At 44.5% G+C, this 17,005-nt stretch overlaps 1 protein-coding gene across 1 annotated transcript; it reads right to left on the bottom strand.

Annotated features, from left to right (window-relative positions):
• Positions 1-5,248: 5,248 nt before the first annotated feature.
• LOC110501937 (oligodendrocyte transcription factor 2-like) lies at positions 5,249-7,754 on the bottom strand. The gene is made up of 2 exons (XM_021579816.3): positions 7,431-7,754; positions 5,249-7,109 (listed from the first exon to the last, which is right to left on the bottom strand). Exon 2 carries the CDS (start codon positions 7,072-7,074, stop codon positions 6,277-6,279), a length of 798 nt encoding a protein of 265 aa, XP_021435491.1. The 5' UTR covers positions 7,075-7,109; positions 7,431-7,754; the 3' UTR covers positions 5,249-6,276.
• Between the last annotated feature and the right edge of the window lie 9,251 nt (positions 7,755-17,005).

Here is a 17,005-nt window from a genome sequence, read left to right as displayed (position 1 = left end):
ACTCTGAAAATACTGTGTGTACATGTGTTGCCTTCATTTTATTTAAAGTAGATTCAACACTTCATTTTCTACAGTGTTGTGTAATGGTGTAATGGTGTAATGGTGTGTAACCTGACAGACGGGAATATGTATGTATGTATGCATGTGTGTGTATGTATGTACAGTATGTACAGTATTATGTGTGCATGCGTGTCTGTGTGTGTGTGTGTGTGTGTGTATGTGTGTGTGTGTGTGTATGTGTGTGTGTGTGTGTGTGTGTGTGTGTGTGTATGTGTGTGTGTGTGTGTGTGTGTGTGTGTGTGTGTGTGTGTGTGTGTGTGTGTGTGTGTGTGTGTGTGTGTGTGTGTATGTGTGTGTGTGTGTGTGTGTGTGTGTGTGTGTGTGTGTGTGTGTGTGTGTGTGTATATGTATGTATGCATGTGTGTGTATGTATGTACAGTATGTACAGTATTATGTGTGCATGCGTGTGTGTGTGTGTGTGTGTGTGTGTGTGTGTGTGTGTATGTGTGTGTGTGTGTGTGTGTGTGTGTGTGTGTGTGTGTGTGTGTGTGTGTGTGTGTGTGTGTGTGTGCAGTACAAGTCAGAGGTTTTACAACACCTACTCATTCCAGGTTTTTTCTTTATTTGTACTATTTTCTACATTGTTGAATACTAGTACAGACATCAACACTATGAAATTACACATATGGAATCATGTTGTAACCAAAAAAGTGTTAAACAAATCTAAATATATGTTATGTTTGAGATTGTACAAACAGCAACCCTTTGCCTTGATGACAGCTTTGCACACTCGCTGACCAAGGCCCTTCTCCCCCCATTGCTCAGTTTGGCCGGGCGGCCAGCTCTAGGAACAGTCTTGGTGGTTCCAACCTTCCTCAATTTAAGAATGATGGAGGCCACTGTGTTCTTGGGGACCTTCAATGCTGCATAAATGTTTTCGTACCCTTCCCCAGATCTCTACCTCGACACAATCATGTTTCGGAGCTCTACGGACAATTCCTTTGACATCATGGCTTGGTTTTTGCTCTGACATGCACTGTCAACTATGGGACCTTATATAGACAGGTGCGTGCATTTATGTATGTATGTACGTATGTGTGAAGTCAGAAGTTTACATACACCTTTGCCAAATACATTTAAACTCAGTTTTTCACAATTCCTGACATTTAATCCTAGTAAAAATTCCCTGTCTTTACTCAGTTAGGACCACCACTTTATTTTGAGAATGTGAATTTATTTCAGCTTTTATTTCTTTCATCACATTCCCAGTTGGTCAGAAGTTTACAAACACTCAATTAGTATTTGGTAAAATTGCCTTGAAATTGTTTAACTTGGGTCAAATGTTTCAGGTAGCCTTCCACAAGCTTCCCACAATAAGTTGGGTGAATTTTGGCCCATTCCTCCTGACAGAGCTGGTGTAACTGAGTCAGGTTTGTAGGCCTCCTTGCTCACACACGCTTTTTCAGTTCTGCCACAAACTTTCAATAGGATTGATGTCAGGGCTTTGTGATGGCCACTCCAATACCTTAACTTTGTTGTCCTTAAGCCATTTTGCCACAACTTTGGAAGTATGCTTGGGGTCATTGTCGATTTGGAAGACCCATTTGTGACCAAGCTTTTTAACTTCCTGACTGATGTCTTGAGATGTTGCTTCGATATATCCACATAATTGTCCTACCTCATGATGCCATCTATTTTGTGAAGTGCACCAGTCCGACCTGCAGCAAAGCACCCCCACAACATGATGCTGCCACCCCCGTGCTTCACGGTTGGGAGGGTGTTCTTCGGCTTGCAAGCCTCCCCCTTTTTCCTCCAAACATAGCAATGGTCATTATGGCCAAATAGTTAAATTTGGTTTCGTCAGACCAGAGGACATTTCTCCAAAAAGTACAATCTTTGTCACTACGTGCAGTTGCAAACCGTAGTCTGGCTTTTTTATGGTGGTTTTGGAGCAATGGCTTCTTCCTTGCTGAGCAGCCTTTCAGGTTATGTCGATATAGGACTCATTTTTACTGTGGATATAGATACTTTTGTACATGTACATGTTTCCTCCAGCATCTCACAAGGTCCTTTGCTGTTGTTCTGGGATTGATTTGCACTTGTCGCACCAAAGTACGTTCATCTCTAGGAGACAGAACGTCTCCTTCCTGAGCGGTATGACGGCTGCATGATCCCATGGTGTTTATACTTGCGTACTATTGTTTGTACAGATGAACGTGGTACCTTCAGGCTTTTTGAAATTGCACCCAAGGATGAACCAGACTTGTGGAGGTCTTGGCTGATTTCTGTTGATTGTCCCATGATGTGAAGCAAAGAGGCACTGAGTTTGAAGGTAGGCCTTGAAATACATTCACAGGTACGCCTCCAATTGACTCAAATAATGTCAATAGCCTATCAGAAACTTCTAAAGCCATGACATCATTTTCTGGAATCTTCCAAGCTGTTTAAAGGCACAGTCAATTTAGTGTAACTTCTGATCCACTGGAATTGTGATACAGTGAATTATAAGTGAAATAATCTGTCTGGTAACAATTGTTGGAAAGATTACTTGTGTACTGCACAAAGTAGATGTCCTAACCGACTTGCCAAAACTATAGTTTGTTAACAAGAAATGTGTGGAGTGGTTGAAAAACGAGTTTTAATGACTACAACCTAATTGTATGTAAACTTCCGACTTAAACTGTATGTACATATGTAAATATATATGTCTGTATGTATGTGTGCACGTGTGCACGTGTGCGTGTGCGTGTATGTGTGCGTGTGTGTGTAATGGTGTGTGTGTAATGGTGTGTAGATAACTGACTGACTCATAATGAAGTAAGAAAGGCTGCTCGTCAAGGTGGGATCGAAATAGATGGAATTGTGGGTAGTGAGTGGGGGGGTTCTAATTAATTTTGAAATGTGATACCTCTAATCCCCATTAACTCTGTGAGTAATTGCATTTCGCAGGCAGCAAATGGGTTCTCAATAGGGTGGCGGGCTAAGAGATGACCTGAACAAGCAGATGTTGGTAAAAAAAAAAAAAATACATGTTAAACATTGTGTTGTTTACACATTTGATTAAACTCGGTTTGGACTCAATTTGTTCTGTCAAACATGTAGCATTGCCCCTTTTAATAGGCTAGTAGACATCTTTTGGCTGGGATAGCTCAAGTGGCATCCTTTCACCTAGGTTTTTCAGGTGTGGCATGCGTGTGTGTTTGTGTGTGTCTGTGAACAACTAAAAACTATTGAAACAAGCGGATATTTTTCAAGTGGTTGAAGTGAAATTAGGAAGAGATAGCAGTGAGTCAAACAAATGTTTTTCTCTGGGCTTTTGCCAAAACGCCCTACACATCTTGAAGGACGTTTTTATTTTCTCATTCACATCATTTGAATAATTCAATTGTTTAAAAAAAGAAGACAGAGGAATATAGAAATGCGAGCATGAATATTCAAACAGCAGGTTCCTTCTATATCGTTCCAGCTTCAAAAGCCTTTTGAAAACATTGCAGCCGCATGGACAACCTGCTATGCAGCTGCCGCCGTTTACTAATGTACACCCTTCTATATTCATTTATTCCCGGATATTCCTCACAACAGAACTTGTATTGGGGATCGTTGGCCCTCATATTTTGCATATATAGCTCAAGAATCCAAATACATTTAGCTTAGGTCTCGGTTAGTGGCCCTCTCTCATGTAGTCTCTGAATAAATATCCAAAAGGCCGGATTACATCAAGACAGTATTAGCTTTTCAGCTCATCAAAGTTTAACAACAAAACAAAACTAGAAATATGGAAGTCCAATTGGATCCTTGCCTAAACAATTCAAACACAGCTCGTTGTGACAGTAACGAGGCGTGGACTAAATCAAACTGGTGCCAAAAAAAACGTAAGTCACCTTTGTATGAGTGAGTCTGAAGGAGAGTCAAAGTCACACACAAGTGTGTTGTGCTCTGAATATAATTACGGCGAAAACAAGAACGATGATAACATATTCTATATGTATACTTTGAATATGAATTATATTTATTTGTTTTGTCTAATTAGTTAGGATAATTAGTTGACTCTATAAAACGAATCGGAGCTATACGTGTTAATTATGGATTATTCTAAAAAGATCTTGACATTTGTAACGTTTCATCCTCACTTCTGATTATTTTTTTTACTTGATTAGGCAAATCAGTTTTAAGAACAAATTCTTATTTACAATGATGACCTAGGAACAGTGGGTTAACTGCCTTGTTCAGGGGCAGAATGACAGTTCTTTACCTTGTGAGCTCGGGGATTGGATCTTGCCATTTTTCGGTTTCTAGTCCAACACTCTAACCACTAGGCTACCTTCCGCACCATTTAAAGGAATTTGGCATCTCCAAATGTCGAGTTTGCAGTGAATCACATCTTGTGTGGTTTATCCTTCTATAATTTTACTAAACGAAATATCTAAAAACCTAATGATATATATATATATATATATTATTTGTTTTATTCATTGGCGAGGTCAAGCAGTTGAATAACAATTTCGGGATATTTTGATTTCTGAATGGAAAGTTTGAAGTTTTAAATGTATTGTAAATGAATAGAGAGAGAGCAATTGGTTTTTCCAACAGATGAGCACATATACTATATAATACACATGTAAAACATATCAAATCCACATGGATTACAATGATACTGAGATTACAGTAGGCCTATAATGTAAAACATGATTTTGCTAACAAAAGTGAGAGCTCAAAATGAAGCAGTCTGGACTCACTGTGAATGGAATCTGAATGGTGTGGATTTCTTTGTCCTCAGTTGAATTGAACAGAGGGGGACAGTTAGTCATTGTTAGTCAATCATAATTCTGAACCCCCCCCCCCCCCCCCCCCCCCTCCCCTAAAAAAAGCAGGTTTCAAAAGTATTGCCTCTGTTTATTAAAGTGTATTGTGGCTCTAATTTGTTTTGTATGCAAAATAATTTTCTAAAAGGCATCTGGCTATTGTTTGAAAGTAGCCTTTAGGTTTTTTATAAAATGTTGAAGGTTTAAAAAAAAACATTTAAAAATATATTTTATACGCACAGTTTTGACATAAACGTATGTCTGACTGTATCTATAAATTCCATACACATTTCCGGGGAGAACAAACTGTTGAGCTATTGCTTACGTCACCTATTCGATGTTTAGATAATATCTACATTTGTAGTAGTGGATAATATTGGGGTTAATGTGGCCCGGTGTATGTTTTTCATACCATTTCTGTGGAACATCAGTGAGAAAGAACGATGTCAATTAAACTTATTTTATTTAACATGTAAAAATCCCAACATAATCATCGTCATTGATTCATTTGAAATCCCATCCAAAATAAGTAAATAAATATAATTTAGCACTTTTTTATAAAAAAATAAAGAAGTGATCATTCTTTGCGTGCGTTGTGACGGGCATGCTTGGCAACAACAACAAAACATGGAAAGAGGAAACATACATGAGAAAACAGCCATCTATAGGATCGGCAGGGACGTTGGAGAGAAAATACTGAAAGGACATATTGTACAAGTGGCAGAGGAAGAAACAGGAGCAACATGGTACAGGAGGAAGAAACAGGAGCAACATGGTACAGGAGGAAGAAACAGGAGCAACATGGTACAGGAGGAAGAAACAGGAGCAACATGGTACAGGAGGAGGAAGCAGGAGCAACATGGTACAGGAGGAAGAAGCAGGAGCAACATGGTACAGGAGGAAGAAGCAGGAGCAACATGGTACCAGCGCTACATGGCTGAAAGCAGACACAAGCTAAAAGTGTAAATCCACACATTAACCAAGGGCCTGATATAAAAACTATCGTACAAACAGAAATCTGAATCTACAAATTTACAATCTACATGACCATTGTGTTCTCAAGCCGTATGCTTTACCTACATAGTGTACTTTCGTTTATTCTGTCTCGGGAATGCGCTAGTCTAAAGTTAAATAATGATCGAGAACATGACATTGAAAGACATCAGTAATGCCCTTCGTATAATGTGTATTCCCGTCAGACACAATGTGAGATAGGTTTGCATACAGTGACGGGTTTTACTGAATATTAAAAGCACCCTTTATATATGTATCTAAATCATGCTACAACATGGTATGTAAGTAGCGCTCCTCCCATTTTCTAAAGCAATGCATTTCTGCTGGCTCAATCCAACATTTATTTCAGCAACAGATAAATAAAAATCAAAAAAACGTGTTGGACTGATATACACCGTGACGTCTTCAACCCAAAGTTAATTTCCCTTTTCTCCCTCTCGTTTTATGATAAGAGTTCAAGTCATTTGGAGTCACTCGTCAGCCTGGACATTGTGACAGCGCTCATGCCGGAAACATGTGGTGGCACCTGGCACATGCTGCATGGACAGGGCATTCCCGCGCCCCAGTGATGGAAACTGCTACCCAGGGGGCCCGGGACGGCCGAGGGCGCCTTCAGGAGTCCATGGTGGGGTCTGATCGAGGTGAGACCCGTTGTAGAGAGAGAGGCAACCGTGGAGACTGCCGGGGGAAGAAGTGGATGGTGCACCGGGTGGGAGGCGTGGGAAACCGCCGGATGACCAGGCAGGGGCCCAGTGTGCGCCATGGTACCACATGCGGAGGGGTGGAAGCTGCTGTGGTGGCCGCTGCCGTAGAACTCACTGACAAGCCTCTTCATCTCCTCCAGCGAGTTGCTCAGCATCAGGATGTAGTTTCTCGCCAGAAGGAGAGTAGCGATTTTGGAGAGTTTGCGCACCGAGGGCCCGTGCGCGTAAGGCATGACCTCCCGGAGACCGTCCATGGCGATGTTGAGGTCGTGCATCCTCTTCCGCTCCCGGCTGTTGATTTTCAGCCGCATCCCCTGCAGCTCGTTCTCCGAGAGCAGTTTACGGTCCTTCTTCGACAGCATTTTCAGGGTAATGTCATCGTCGTCATCCGACAGGCTCCGCATGTCCGCGGGTATCTCCGGTGGAGAGTCGCTCTGTGTGGACGAGACAGTACCGGAGAAACCCACCATGTGTTTCTTCACCGCATGCAGGAACATATCGTGCACATCGGGAGAGGAAGGTCGGCTAGACACTCGGCCGGTACCGGAGTCCATGATGATCCTCAGGTTTATTCGGACAGCGCAATAGTCTACGGAAAGAACAGTAAACGAACCATTTAGCATCAGATTCTTTTCCACTGCCACTAGGATTCAAATGTAAAAACACGTCACTAGATTATAAGAATATGCTACACGGGACAACCAATTCAATGTGCAATGGATTAAACAGGAGAAGGTAAACAAAAAACATGCACGAAAGGACACGAGAAGGTTCTTGAAAGTTATTCTACACATGAAGTTAAAAAATAAATAAAAAGATTCTCAGATGAGGCTATATTTTGTGTCAAAAAAAATATCACAACTGCCTAAATGACATCAATATTATCCCGAAAAGCAGACAATAAACCTACCGAGAGAGAGAGAGAGCGAGATGCAGAGCACAGCTCGGTGCAGAGAAAGTGTCGCTGTTCAATCCACTTGTTACTCCCAATCACAACTGACAGCCCATTTGGCACGCACGGGCATGACGACAGGGTTTTATAGCGGACTTAACGATCCGGGGGCAAATCACCGGGACAATGCCATGGCTTTTCCGACTGTCTGTCATCCATTCGCCAATTGGCATCTTACGAACGGAGAGAGGGGAGGAGGCTTGGAGGAGTTAGGGGTCTTCAAATCTGATGTCATTACAAAGAAATTCGAACTTCGTTAAATGAATGAATTAGACACACTCGGCATATGACATTTTTGTGAGGGAAATAAGTTGTTTAGGCATGTAGATTTTTCAGCAACGATAAGGAAGAAATAGGCTAAGTAAATCGTATTGACCACCACTAAACGATATAAATACATTATCTTATTTTAGTAACATCAACATTATATAACAATCATTGCAAAAAAAATATGAAATTGATTACACTTTTTGTTGTTGTTGATAGATTCTAGACTTTTCGGTGGGAAAAGAACGAGCTGTTCTCTCTCTTTTCGAATTCTACAGCAGAAGAGTTTAGCAATGCATGTTTTTGGATATTCAAAGACTGTATTCAAAAACTGTAAATTACATTTAAACTGTAAATCAATTAACTTGTCATTATGAATAGCCTATTTATGATGACAAGCTTCCCGTTTTGATGAGCTTACATTTGAGGTTATTTTTTATTTTTTTGTTTGTTTTTCCAAACGAAATAATTCCTCAGAAAATATCATAATGTCAAAATAATAATAATAATATCAAAATGATCATAATTGTACAGTATACTTCGGTAATATTTTGTTTCCTGTTGTGAAATTGAAAGCGACATTACTAACTCGATCAGGCTCTTGGAAATAACCAACGAATAATGATTAAGCTTTGTGCTGCAATATGTTAACTGTTAGTTTCCTGTCGTTGCGCGCACAGCACACACACACACACACACACACACACACACACACACACACACACACACACACACACACACACACACACACACACACACACACACACACACACACACACACTGTCTCCGCCCATGCCCATTTGGAGCAATAGCGGTTGGAGCAATAGCGCTTATTATTTCAACCCGACGACCCCAAGAGCGCCCAACAGCTGACGGCGTGAGCCACGACTCAACCCGCTAAAGGGCATTTATTTTTTAACGTTAATAAACGAAGCCTGCAAAATTGTTTTTAACGGTTATGATCAGTAACATTTCAATTAGTCCAATATGGACTAGCAGCAGCGCGAGCCTCTTTAGGCAGCCAGGCGATGATAGATGGGACAAAACAAGTGACTCTCTGGCGCTCTGATATAAGTGAAGTTGACAAGGTCATTGTCCGAGAAACAAGTGGAACCAGTCACAAACTACAGGCAAAGAAAGCAAAATATGATGTATAACTACACAGCATAATACTAATAATAGTTAAATGTATTTATTTAATTTCTTCATAACTCCTCAAGCATCAATTTGAGCAAATAAGACCATTGTGCAATTTATGCAACTTTATCTTGATGACAATATTTTTACCCAGCTATTCTATACTGTAAAATATGGTTATGATAATTAAACTGGCCATTTTATATTATACAGTGTCGTCAGAAAGTATTCACACCCCTTGACTTTTTCCACATTATGTTGTGTTACAAATTGGAATTCAAATGAATGTAATGGTCTTTTTTCTTTCAGTGCAAGAAAAATACTACGTTTTTTTAAAGATTAAATGAAAAATAAACACTAATATATCTTGATTAGATTAGTATTTAACCCCTTGAGTCAATACAGAATGCTTTTTGGCAGTGATTAAAGCTGTTAGTGTTTCTGGGTAAGCCTCTTAGAGCTTTCCGCACCTGGATTGAGCAATATTTGCACATTATTATTTTTTTTAACTCTTCATGGTAAGAAACTCCAGTATATATTTTGCCTTGTGTTTTAGGTTATTGTCCTGCTGAAAGGTAAATTTGTCTCCCAGTGTCTGGTGGAAAGCAGAATGAACCAGGTATTCCTCTAGGATTTTGCCTGTGCTTAGTTCTATTCCATTTATTTTTATCCTAAAAAACTCCCTATTACTTGCCAATGACAAGCATACCCATAACATGACGCAGCCACCACTATGCTTGAAAATATGAATAGGGTTACTCAGTGATGGGTTGTGTTTGCCCCAAACATTTAAAAAAAAATATATTTCACCTTTATTTAGCTAGGCAAGTCAGTCAAGAACAAATTCTTATTTTTCAATTACGGCCTAAGAACAGTGGGTTAACTGCCTTGTTCAGGGGCAAAACACTGGATTTTTTACCTTCTCAGCTTGGGGATTTGATCTTGCAACTTTTCAGTTACTAGTCCAACACTCTAACCACTAGGCTACCTGCCTCCCCATAACAAAAATGATTCAGGACAAAAAGTTAATTTCTTTGACACATTTGTTGTATTACTTTAGTGTCTTGTTGCAAGCAGGATGCATGTTTCGGAATATTTTTTATTCTGTACAGACTTCCTTCTTGTCACTCTGTCATTTAGGTTGGTATTGTGGAGTAACTACAATGTTGTTGATCCATCCTCAGTATTCTCCTATCACAGCCATTAAACTCTGTAACTGTTTTAAAATCACCATTGGCCTCATGGTGAAATCCCTGAGCGGTTTCCTTCCTCTCCGGCAACTGAGGAAGGATGCCTGTATCTTTGTAGTGACTGGGTGTATTGATACACCATCCGCAGTGAAATTAATAACTTCCTCAAGCTCAAAGAGATATTTCGCCCTCATCTTTGTGGTTGAATCTGTGTTCGAAATTTAAGACTCGGCTGAGGGGTATTCTTTAAAAACAAAATGTCAGCCTACTTTTATTGCATTCCATGCAATTTATTATGTATCTCCTTTAAGCACAGTTTTACTCCTGAACGTATTTAGCCTTTCCATAACAAAGGGCTTGAATACTTATTTGACTCAAGACATTTCATCTTAATTTATTTATTTTTTAATTAGGAATTTATAAGTCAGACTGATATTGTGGGTTATTGTGTGTAGATCAGTGGGCACGATATCTCAAAGGTGTGTGAATACTTTCGGGAATGCACGGTAGGTAATTGCATTGTAACGCTCGTCGTCGGTGGAAGGAAGAGTGGACCAAAGCGCAGCATGGAAAGTGTTCATGATATTTATTTACAAGAAACACTCAAACAAAAATAACACATCCGAAAGCGAACAGGTCCGTCAGGCACAGACACCAAACAGAAAATAACCCCCCACAAAATCCAAACGGAAAATCAGAATTTATATATGATACCCAATCAGAGACAACGACAGACAGCTGCCTCTGATTGGGAACCACACTCCGCAAAAAGGAAATAGAAAACATAGATTTTCCCAACCGAGTCACACCCTGACCTAACCAAAGATAGAGAATGAATCAGGATCTCTAAGGTCAGGGCGTGACATGCATGAAGAAAGTAGGCCTTTGTAACTGTGGTATTTTGTGCAATTGTTTGTGTACTGTAGCCTATGTGTGACCCATTTTAACTCCATTTAATGTGCATATTTAGGCCTATTATAATTCAATTAACCATCTGTAACACTAGATTACGTCTGCATTCTGTACACTGTATTTTTCTATACAGAGTAGGCTATAACTAATCGCGTTTTACATCCAACAATTTCATGCGGATGAATTACCTGACGCGTGATACAAATCATGACGCGATTGATGGAAACATGAAATGCCGGTACAATTGCATAAATGCCGACCGACAATATGTTCGTTCTATATGGTGGGATATTTTTGTGTCTGTAAAATGTATTAGTGTAATAATGAAAATAATAACCATCATACGGTTGTAAACTTCCCACTGCGTTTTGGGTAAACGTGCAGATTATTAGGCTAAATATTAAATAAATGATGAACTTCAAAGGGCGGTGATGAGCTTGATGCTCCTTTCCAATAAATATCGAGGGTTCTTATTCCGGTGACGTAATGATCGATGCTTGACTGCAGTTTGACAACTACAAATAATGTCGCTTTTAATCGTATAATGTTGGTAGCCGACCAGCACTGGATCTGCGAGCTGTTGGCTAGAGCGCATGTGCCAGAGTGGTGCACATTTGCTATATCACGCTGCAATATTTTTGAAGTTGAAAATGCGATGGAAACCCATTTAACTTGCATTTTTCATTCGGTACATGGGAATTTAACGGCTAAAGTTATTTTAATGTGCACTAGGTCAAAATGCGCATATTGTTTCATGCCAGATTTTAGAATATTTGCGTGAAAATCTGTCGCAAATTGAATGGAAACCTAGCTACTGACGGTCTATTTTTTTCCATACGTAACACGGATTTTGTTTCTCTTTGCAAAACCATTATAAAGCATTTACAGACATAGTTCACTGTATGCAGATTATTACATACAGAACTCTGATGTATAGGATCTCTGTTACCATATGTTTAGTTAGAACTTGGTCGGGGGAGGCCGTCATTGTAAATATGATTCTGTTCTTAACTGACTTGCCTACTTAAATAAAGGTTCAATTAAATAAAAATTAATCGTTAGCTGAGATATAGCCTAGCCTAGTTTGTTTAATATGTTTGTGGTAGGGCTACAAGTATTGTCAAACAAATATAAATTCACCGTATTTAGTCTAGTAGGTCATATCATGAGTAGGACTACATTTGTACTGTGAGCGGTATCATAGCAGCAATAACCAGTGGATCATGTGCACAGCCCGAAGGATTAACAACCCACGAGTCATTGCGAGTGCACCCAAGCAGAAGACACGGTGGTGAATAGGATACGTCTGTTTGCCTGTTTACGTGCTCTAAATAAGATTATGCTAACGAGAGCGGACAAAGGGGCGTGTTTGTGAAAAGTGGCATTTTTAAAACAACAGGTAGGTTCAGTTATACTGCGCCACTGATGTCTTCATTAGACAATCCAATAATATAACTTGTTAGAAATGAACAACATAGAAATATTTGAGGATTCCACCCCCGTATCATTATTTAAAATGTCAGCTAGGGATGAGTGCAAAGTGTATCACAAGCCACCATCAGAGATACTGATTGACATCTGTCTAGGGAGTAAAGCTGTAGGGTAAAGAGAGCAGAAGAGAAGGGAGAATCTGAAATAACACTCCATCCTCTATAGTAGTGCACTACTTTTGACCAGAGCCCTATGAGACTTGGTCTATAGTAGTGCACTACTTTTGACCAGAGCCCTATGAGACTTGGTCTATAGTAGTGCACTACTTTTGACCAGAGCCCTATGAGACTTGGTCTATAGTAGTGCACTACTTTTGACCAGAGCCCTATGAGACTTGGTCTATAGTAGTGCACTACTTTTGACCAGAGCCCTATGAGACTTGGTCTATAGTAGTGCACTACTTTTGACCAGAGTCCTATGAGACTTGGTTTATAGTAGTGCACTACTTTTGACCAGAGCCCTATGAGACTTGGTCTATAGTAGTGCACTACTTTTGACCAGAGTCCTATGAGACTTGGTCTATAGTAGTGCACTACTTTTGACCAGAGTCCTATCAGACTTGGTCTATAGTAGTGCACTACTTTTGACCAGAGCCCTATGAGACTTGGTCTATAGTAGTGCACTACTTTTGACCAGAGTCCTATGAGACTTAGTCTATAGTAGTGCACTACTTTTGACCAGAGCCCTGGTTATAGGGTGCCATTTCAGATATGACCATGGCCTCAACTCTTTGGACAGAAGGTTCCAGAACTATCTCAAAGGCTTTTAAGCTTTGACTTCAGGCCTCACTCTCCCTCGTATATGATGGATGACAAGTCATCGATATTGAACCTAATGAGGGGAAACTGCTCTGTTACTTCGTATGTGTTTTAGTATTTTCTTCCCTGCATGTTGAAGAACTCTCTGAGGCCTCCTTGGGGTCCCGGATTGAGACGTGCCTGCTGTGTGTGTGTGTGTGTATGTGTCTGTCCTTGTGGTGTCTCTGCTTGTCTGTCTGTTTGTCTCAGGGTTTCGGCCATGCCAGAGGGCCATCTGCGAATGTGTGGCCAAACTTTACAATGCTAATGACAGCGCCTGGAGGCTACGGAGAAGACCTTACAAGATGCTTCATCATCTCTTATTTATTCATCTGATAATCCTGCCTGGTGTTCCAAGGTAAACAAGTATATCCCACGCCGGCCAAGGGGCTGTGGGGTCTGTGGGGGCTGTGGGGTCTGTGGGGTCTGTGGGGGCTGTGGGGTCTGTGGGGGCTGTGGGGTCTGTGGGGGCTGTGGGGTCTGTGGGGTCTGTGGGGGCTGTGGGGTCTGTGGGGTCTGTGGGGTCTGTGGGGGCTGTGGGGTCTGTGGGGTCTGTGGGGGCTGTGGGGTCTGTGGCGGCTGTGGGTTCTGTGGGGGCTGTGGGGTCTGTGGGGTCTGTGGGGGTCTGTGGGGGCTGTGGGGCTGTGGGGGCTGTGGGGCTGTGTGGTCTGTGGGGGTCTGTGGGGCTGTGTGGTCTGTGGGGGTCTGTGGGGCTGTGGGGGCTGTGGGGGACTGTGGGGCTGGGGCTCTGTGGGGTCTGTAAGGCTGGGGGCTGGTTGGGCTGTTGGGGCCTAGGGTCTGTGGGGCTGTGGAGGCTGGAGGGGCTGAAGTGGTTGGATGGGCTGTGGGGGCCGAGGGGGTTGAGGGGGCTGAGGGGCTGTGAGGCCGTGAGGGCTGAGTGGCCGTGGGGCCCGAGGAGGCTGAGTGGCTGAGGGGGCTGAGTGGCTGTGGGGCTGAGGGGGCTGTGGGGTTGAGTGGCTGAGGTGGCTGAGAGGCCCGAGGGGGCTGAGTGGCTGTGGGGCTGAGGGGGCTGAGTGGCTGTGGGGCTGAGGGGGCTGAGGGGGCTGTGGGGCTGTGGGGCTGTAGGGCTGTGGGGGCTGAGGGGCTGTGGGGCTGTGGGGGTTGAGGGGCTGTGGGGCTGTAGGGCTGTGGGGCTGTGAGGGCTGTGGGGGCTGAGGGGCTGTGGGGCTGTGGGGGCTGAGGGGCTGTGGGGCTGTAGGGCTGTGGGGCTGTGAGGGCTGTGAGGGCTGTGGGGGCTGAGGGGCTGTGGGGGCTGAGGGGCTGTGGGGCTGTGGGAGCTGTGGGGCTGTAGGGCTGTGGGGGCTGTGAGGGCTGTGGGGCTGTAGGGCTGTGGGTGCTGGGTGGGCTGTAGGGGCTGGGGGGCTGTAGGGTTGTGAGGGCTGTGAGGGCTGTAGGGGCTGTGGGGCTGTAGGGCTTTGGGGGCTGTGAGGGTTGTGGGGGCTGTAGGGCTGTGGGGCTTTAGGGGCTGGGGGCTTTGAGGGCTGTGGGGCTGTAGGGCTGTGAGGGCTGTGGGGGCTGTAGGGCTGTGGGGCTGTGAGGGCTGTGGGGGCTGTAGGGCTGTGAGGCTGTAGGGCTGTGGGGGCTGTGAGGGCTGTGGGGCTGTAGGGCTGTGAAGGCTGTGGGGGCTGGGGGGCTGTGGGGGCTGTAGGGCTGTGGGGGCTTTGGTGGCTGTTGGGCCGTGGGGGCTGTGGGGGCTGTGAGGGCTGTGGGGGCTGGGTGGGCTGTGGGGGCTGTGAGGGCTCTAGGGGCTGGGTGGGCTGTGGAGGCTGTGGGGCTGTGAGGGCTGTGGGGGCTGTGAGGGCTGTGGGGCTGTAGGGCTGTGAGGGCTCTGGGGGCTGTAGGGCTGTGGGTGCTGGGTGGGCTGTAGGGGCAGGGGGCTGTAGGGCTGTGGGGCTGTGGGGGCTGTGGGGGCTGTAGGGCTGTGGGGGCTGTAGGGCTGTGAGGGCTGTGGGGGCTGTGGGGGCTGTGAGGGCTGTAGGGCTGTGAGTGCTGGGTGGGCTGTAGGGGCTGGGGGGCTGTGAGGGCTGTTGGGCTGTGGTGGCATTTGTTATTATTTTGCATTTTTACTTCACTTGTATTGCTTTGGTATGCTATATTTTAATGTGCTGTATTATAATGTTGTAGGGCTGTGGGTGCTGTAGGGGCTGGGGGCCGTGGGGGCTGGGTGGGCTGTGGGGGCTGTGAGGGCTGTAGGGGCTGTGAGGGCTGTGGAGGCTGTGGGGCTGTAGGGCTGTGGGGGCTGTGAGGTCTGTGAGGGCTGTGGGGGCTGTGAGGGCTGTGGGGCTGTGAGGGCTGTGGGGGCTGTGGGTGCTGGGTGGGCTGTAGGGGCTGGGGGGCTGTGGGGCTGTGGGGGCTGTAGGGCTGTGGGGGCTGTAGGGCTGTGGGGGCTGTAGGGCTGTGAGGGCTGTGGGGGCTGTAGGGCTGTAGGGCTGTGGGTGCTGTGTGGGCTGTAGGGGCTGGGGGGCTGTGGGGCTGTGAGGGATGTTGGGCTGTGGGGGCTGTAGGGGCTGGGGGGCTGTGGGGGCTGTGAGGGCTGTAGGGCTGTGAGTGCTGGGTGGCTGTAGGGGCTGGGGGGCTGTGAGGGCTGTTGGGCTGTGGTGGCATTTGTTATTATTTTGCATTTTTACTTCACTTGTATTGCTTTGGTATGCTATATTTTAATGTGCTGTTCAGACCCTTTACTCAGTACTTTGTTGAAGCACCTTTGGCTGCGATTAAAGCCTCGAGTCTTCTTTGGTATTGTGCTACAAGCTTGGCACACCTGTATTTGGGGAGTTTCTCCCATTCTTCTCTGCAGATCCTCTCAAGCTCTGTCAGCTTTGATGGGGAACGATGCTGCACAGCTATTTCCAGGACTCTCAAAACGTGTTTGATCGGGTTCAAGTCTTGGGTCTGGCTGTGCAACTCAAAGACATTCAGAGACTTGTCCTGAAGCCACTCCTGCATTGTCTTGGCTGTGTGCTTAGGGTCATTGTCCTGTTGGAAGGTGAACCTTCGCCCCAGTATGAGGTCCTGAAAACTCTGGAGCAGGTTTTCATCAAGGATCTCTCTCTGTATGTTCATCTTTAACTCGATCCTGACTAGTCTCCCAGTCCCTGCCTCTAAAAAACCTCCCCACAGCATGACACTGCCACCACCATGCTTCACCGTAGGGATGGTGCCTCCACCATGCTTCACCGTAGGGATGGTGCCAGGTTTCCTCCAGACGTGACACTTGGCATTTAGGCAGAAGTGTTCAATCCTGGTTTCATCAGACCAGAGAATATTGTTTCTAAAGGTCTGAGTGTCCTTTAGGTGCCTGTTGGCAGACTCCAAGCGGGCTGTTATGTGCCTTTTACTGAGGAGTAGCTTCCGTCTGGCCACTCTACCATAAAGGCCTGATTGATGGAGTGCTACAGAGATGGTTGTCCTTCTGGAAGGTTCTCCCATCTCCACAGAGGAACTCTGGAGCTCTGCCAGAGTAACCCTCGGGTTCTTGGTCACCTCCCTGACCGAGGCCCTTCTCCACAGATTGCTCAGTTTGACCAGGCTCTTGGAAGGGTCTTATTGGTTCCAACCTTCTTCCATTTAAGAATGATGGAGGCCACTGTGTTCTTGGGGACCTTCAATGCTGTATAAATTTGTTGGTATCCTTCACCAGATCTGTGCCTTGACACAACCCTGTCTCGGAGCTCTACAGACAATACCTTCGACCTCATGGCTTGGTTTTTGCTCTGAC

The sequence above is a fragment of the Oncorhynchus mykiss genome, chromosome 22 (genome assembly GCF_057628025.1).
Source record: "Oncorhynchus mykiss isolate SJ-2025 chromosome 22, ASM5762802v1, whole genome shotgun sequence".
Classification (NCBI taxonomy): domain Eukaryota; kingdom Metazoa; phylum Chordata; class Actinopteri; order Salmoniformes; family Salmonidae; genus Oncorhynchus; species Oncorhynchus mykiss.
This window is presented reverse-complemented; position numbering and strand designations above follow the sequence as displayed.